The 6,000-nt window shown below is 45.5% G+C and overlaps 1 protein-coding gene across 4 annotated transcripts in view; it reads right to left on the bottom strand.

Annotated features, from left to right (window-relative positions):
- Positions 1-3,257: 3,257 nt before the first annotated feature.
- The window catches only part of LOC147117864 (uncharacterized), a 64,258-nt gene continuing 61,515 nt past the window's right edge, over positions 3,258-6,000 (bottom strand). For all 4 annotated transcript variants that reach the window (XM_085989247.1, XM_085989245.1, XM_085989248.1 and 1 more), the window contains exon 2: positions 3,258-4,737. In XM_085989247.1, the coding sequence (XP_085845373.1) occupies positions 3,999-4,727 (729 nt within the window). In that variant the 5' untranslated portion in view covers positions 4,728-4,737 and the 3' untranslated portion in view covers positions 3,258-3,998. The remainder of the gene's footprint in view (positions 4,738-6,000) is intronic.

The following is a 6,000-nucleotide window of genomic DNA, read 5'->3' as shown; positions in this document are numbered from 1 at the left end:
GTCGCCCTAGACCCCAGTGTCAGTTATTTTCGGCAGCCCAAAAATTGCATTGGCAAGGAGTGAGAACTAATCAGAGGACCTGTAAGGCGAGTAAGGGATATGCATAAAATAGCACACAGCTAAATTAAAGGTAATTTGATAATGGTAGCTTATCTTAGTGTCATTTAAGTCACACCATGAGTAGTGCGCCATGCACAGAGAAGCAGAGTACCCTTACATCATGCGTTCCATCGTGTTTCACCCACTACTTGGTCATTATTCCCAAGCTCCATCAATTAGTATTTGTACCCTATGCCAAAAGACCGTACAATATTCACCTGCTATAGGATTTAGAGGTGATATCTAGCAGTCCTAATGGCACCGGTTAATAAATATGGTGAGGCCAAATAGAAAGTTGGCTTGCAACTTACAGAAATAGAAAGTGCTCAATGCTGCATTTTAAATTGTAAAATAAACCGCACGGTTCAAAAAAAGCCCAATATATAATGGAAAGCAATGAAATGCCTTTCCAAAGTGATGTTTGTTTGACGAATCAGCAAATGTGCCTAACTGGTATTGAGTACTGGAGTGTTACACACCTGAAGGCAGTGATTGTGCACTAAAAGCTGGGGGTCCCGAGATTGCAGCTTATTAGAAGATTACCAATTGAAAAGTCCCATGGTTCTGGTTCTTACTGAAAGCTTTAAAAATGGTGAAAAAATAGCGTGGATTGTAGAAGTTAAACAGATGTCTGAGAACAATGTCCTTGCCAATCTCGAGTAGAAGGTTTGTGTTTCTGTGCATGTATGGGCACTGACATGGAGAATCTTCAACAATTCCTTTCAAATTGACTCCAAGAGGAGGAACCGTTTTTTCAACAGGTATGTGGAAACATGTCACTATCAAAAGCTACTAGCCTTCAAATAAGTTTCTGAATGTCTAATGATGGATGATACTATAGTTAACCCTTTCCTATTGAACAGGAATTCAGCTGCCACTAGCATTTTAGGATTTATTCCAATTAAAATTTAAAATGCACATTTGAGAATTGAATTCACTTTTCAAAAAGGTAGATTTGTTTCTAGGTAATCTGTAGGATGGGCACAGCGTGATTCAACATGGAGTAGTAACAGGGTCTCGGTTTGCCTGTCCACATCCCGTCTTTCGGATGAGACGTTAAACTGAGGCTCCATCTGCCCTCTCAGGTGGACATTGGAGATGCCATGACACTATCTGAAGAATAGCAGAGTTCTTCCTAGTGTCCTAGCCAATATTTATCCCTACTCCTGCTCCTATTCCTTATGTTCTGTTCAACCAACATCACTAAAGGAGGATAATCTGTTCATTATCACGTTGCTGTTTGTGGGAGCTTGCCGTGCACAAATTGGCTGCCGCCTTTCCTACACTACAACAGTGACTATACTTCAAAAGTACCTCAAAAGTACAGAGGGCAGCACGGTGGCATAGTGGTTAGCACTGTTGCCTCACAGCGCCAGGGACCCGGGTTCGAATCCGGCCTCGGGTGACTGTCTGTGTGGAGTTTGCACATTCTCCCCGTGTTTGCGTGGGTTTCCTCCGGGTGCTCCGGTTTCCTCCCACAGTCCAAAGATGCGCGGGTTAGGTTGATTGGCTATGATAAATTAACCCTTAGTGTTAGGGGGATTAAATACGTGGGGTTACGGGGATAGGGTGGAGGCTCGATGGGCCGAAATGGCCTCTATCTGCACTGTGGGGTTTCTGTGATTCATTGGTTGTAAAGCGCTTTGAGACGTCCTGAGGGGGTGAAAGGCGCTACAGAAATGCAAGTCTTTCTTTCTACTGAGAGACACAAAATGGTTAACGGCGGGTGAATGATAAACAAGGGAAGAGTCTATAAAAAAGACTAGTGTTTACTGTGACATATTGGGGGCCAATTTTCCTCTGCCAAACACCCCATGTGTTCCTGCTTCTGCAATGTTACCCAGAGCAACTTGGAACACGATGCCTGGCCTCTTGTCACTTTTCACTGCTTATGGCATCCCTTGGTATGCAAGGCCTTTTGAATTCAACACAGATGACACACGAGTGATGGCCTAACAACTACAGCAATCATTTTTTGGGGATTCTGACGGGTGGATGTGTGACGAGGGCGGGACAGACAAACCGTCACCAGCTCCTTCCAATCGGAGGACCTTAAAAGGGGGATGCCCCCAAACCTCTTCAGACCTCCAGAAAAGTAGGTTTAAAATTCTCACGGGCCCGCAAGGAGGAACAGCAGGGATGGAGAACATCAGGCTGCTGTTTCTGAAAAAGTGGGAATTTGCTCAACTTCAGGTCTTTCAACCAACAGCAGCACTCAACGTCCCTCTGCCAATCCAAATGCAGCGCCCGTTAACAGGAGGAATTCCCACCCAGGCTACACACAGCACAGGAAAATTACCCGAGCTCGGAAATTCAGTTCAGTTCACGCAAGTTCAAAACGGATGCGGTTAAAAGGCTCGTTCACGGAGGAGAGGGAGGAGGAAAATTAACCATTTGCCACAACATAGTTACAGTGCAATAAATCACAGATTATTTTCCAGGTTTAGCACATCTTGTAAAGCGGCAAAAAAATGGTAAATGGTAAAAATGTGTGTGCATAATGCTGCCATATTGCTCAGTAAGCTAACAAGCAGATAATTCCGTAAAGAAAAGACTTGCATTTATATAGTGCCTTTCACGATGTCCCAAAGCTCTTTACAGCGAATGAAGTACTTTTTAAAGTGTAGTCACTTTTGTAATGTAGGAAATGCAGCAGCCAATTTGTGCATAGCAAGCTCCCACAAACAGCAATGTGATAATGACCAGATAATCTGTTTTAGTGATGTTGATTAAGGGATAAATATTGGCCAGGACACCGGAGATAACGCCCCTGCTGCTCTTCGAAATAGTGGCCATGGAATTTTTACGTCCACCTGAGAGAGCAGACAGGGTCTCGATTTAACATCTCATCTGAAAGGCGGCACCTCCAACAGTGCAGCACGCCCTTAGCACTGCACTGGAGTGTCGGCCTAGCTTTATGTGCTCAAGTCCCTGGAGTGGGACTTGAACCCACAACCTTCTGACTCAGAGGCGAGGGTGCTGCCCACTGAGCCATGGCTGAGCCTTGATAAACACCAACATGCAGGTAACGATGCCCAGAAATCTTAATATTTGTTCTCAGTGCCTCTGAAATACTGAATGCTGTTCCTTCAAACAAGCCAAAATGCATCGCTGCAATAGGGATACGAGTTTGAATAAAAATAAATTCAAACCTCTAGTTCTTTTTTCATGGTTTTTATTACTGTTGCACCATTAATACAATCACGTATAATTTCAAATGCATCCATTTTACAATTCTCATCATTATCAATATGTGCTGTGGTGGTGGAGGCATTAGTGACACTGAATGGGGGAGAAGCTGACATTGCAATGAACGCAGACTTGCTTGCCACTTACTGTTAAACAGAACTACAGGTGCACCCAACAACGGACATGCATTAACTGATCAAGAGAAATCTAGGTAGGCTACGTACAATGGGAAGTGTATGTTAGTCTGAAATACTTTTGAGACCAATCTATTGTATCTGGTGTGTCATGAGAAAGGGAGTATGGCGGCTTATATCTGACAGCTGGCAGTACCTCGCTGTATAAAATCAGGCTGGAAAACAAACAAAGATGTTATCTGAATATCTGATTGCTTTGGCACAGCCCCACTAACTATCACTCGGCAGAGTCACAACCTTTATCCTTTTGTGTTGGTTTTGATCCTTAGCATACTTGCGAGGTACGTCGTTTTCAGCTGATGAGCAGCAGATTTTTATTCCACCCGCTTTAACTTTCAGACATCAAGATTTAAGTCCCGGAATTTTTCAAAATGTGGCTTGAAATTTCCTGACGGAATTTCTCAGCATGGGGATATATCCTCTTGGGAGTTTTCTGGTAAAAGACAGTCGGATCAAGTTTGTTAGTACAGTTGAAATTAATGCAGGTTGTGAGTGGTCGTCGAACGGGGCTATCCATTATTCTTGCACAGCTAACGTTTGATCAGTATTGGCTGAAGAACCCTCTGAAGCTGTGACATCTGCTGGCGTAGCACTGTCTGAGGCTGCAGGAATAGAGCTCGGTGCTTCTGCTGCGGGCACCTCCTTGGAAGAAGCGGCATCAGTGGTGCTCGGGGCAGAGTCCAAATTCTGGGGCTCCGCTTTTTTACTTTCCTCTTGGGTCAGGTGAGTGGGCGAGACCTCAGTCTGTTTGGCCTCTGCTTCAAGCTTGCTAGAGCACTTTTCTTCTGTTTGGCTTTCGGGAGCGGGTGCTGGGGTTTCAGAGGGCTGGGTGGACGTCACTTCAGTGCTGGATTCGGGCGCTGCTGAAGTCTCACTGCCTGTGGCACTAGTGGCAGGGGCGGCCTGGGGTGGCTCTGTCGGCTTTTCCACAGTAGGTTCCCCGGACTGAGGCTCTGCTTTTGCTTCAGTGGAAGCTTGCGAAGTTTCAGCTTCAGGCTTTTGAGTTTCTTCCTTATTCACTGTTTCTTTATCCCCTTCCTTAGCCTCCGTCGTGCTGTTGGCAGCCTGGCTCTCTTTGCCCTGTGAGGCATTTCCTTCCGTGCCCTCTTCAGAGGTTTTGGGCTCTTCCTGGTTTTCCTTTTTTGCCTCTCCATCTTCTGCTGTTGTTCCTTCAGCCAATTTATCAGTCTCTTTGTCACTGGAAAGTTTATAGTTCTTCTTCTTCTTCATCAGAGTGTTCCCCATTTTATATGCTCTGAAATAAATAACAGAAGTCAGTCAAACCAGCGTCTACAGTCAGTTTGATATTAATTAACATTAAGTTGCAATGATTCTGATTGGAGGGTATAATCCAGCATGACAACTTTACACAAGCAGTTTCCATTATAAGTGTGGACATAAGAATTTATAACAGACCGATTGTAGGGATATAAAATGGGGTTAGAATAATGTCTACATTCCCTGGTCCGATTATTCCCCTGTCCTCTAACCGTGTTCCCCTAAAGGCTATAGTCGGTCTTGCTTCCCCATAGCAACGCCACAGTCTGGATATATGAAGTTGTGGTCTTGTGGAGCAGTATCTACAATGGCCTCCATCCACTCCGAGCATGGCAACCATCGGAAGGAGGGTGAGACCAGGGGCAGGGATTCTGTATGTCACAAGTCCCTACACCCTAATCCTTCTCAGGGATCCAGTGTAAGCTCAGTGGGTGCACGCCTTGTCAGGACAGGTGTACCTCCCCAATCATTGGCCTGGGAAGGTGGCCTGGATTCACCTTCAAGAAATAATTTTTTTAATATATTTCAAAGTGGCCCCCTTACAAAGGGAACTTTTAGGGCCCCTTTAACTTCTCAATGGTGGTGGGGCGGGGTGCAGGCCTCTCAAGTCAGCCAATGCTTGAACAGGCTTTCCGGTCTTCAGTATGGTGGGCCCTAGATGTTCTGCTAGTGGTGGAGGCATTCCCCAATGGCACGATAATTAGGGAATCTCTCCCTGACCCCAAAAAATTCTCGAGGGACAACAGTCAAAGCTACAAGCGTAAATGCTGGCAGTGCAAGCTAACAGATTTTCAGAGCCCTTTTATGTTTGCATCTTATCTACAAAACTTTACTTCCTGTTGTCACACTTTTCTGTCCACTTTTCCCACCCTGCAATTGTACAATCTGACCATCTGTGGCTGTCCCACAAATTGCTCAAATGCTTTCTGAAAATGTTTATTGTGAAACAATTTTAATCCACCATTTTTTCCCCCCCTCAGTGACTGAAATTCTTAGGGGGAAAAATTCAGTTGTTTGCGCCTCAATACGGCACTAATGGGACGCAAAGCAACTAGCGCCCGGGCGCGGTGATGTTTGTGCCGCTTGCATTTTGCGGTGGCGCTAAACACTACCGCCACGATCTCCTGCGCCGGCAGATCATGACGTCAGTCGAGTGCGCAACGCACCAGTCCGGATATTGAGTGGTGCCCCCTGCCGCTAGCAACGACAGGTTGAGGGGAGTGTTTTGCAGTCAGAAAGG

Source organism: Somniosus microcephalus, chromosome 5, assembly GCF_052327205.1.
Source record: "Somniosus microcephalus isolate GS21.2 chromosome 5, FLI_Smic_1.0, whole genome shotgun sequence".
Classification (NCBI taxonomy): domain Eukaryota; kingdom Metazoa; phylum Chordata; class Chondrichthyes; order Squaliformes; family Somniosidae; genus Somniosus; species Somniosus microcephalus.
This window is presented reverse-complemented; position numbering and strand designations above follow the sequence as displayed.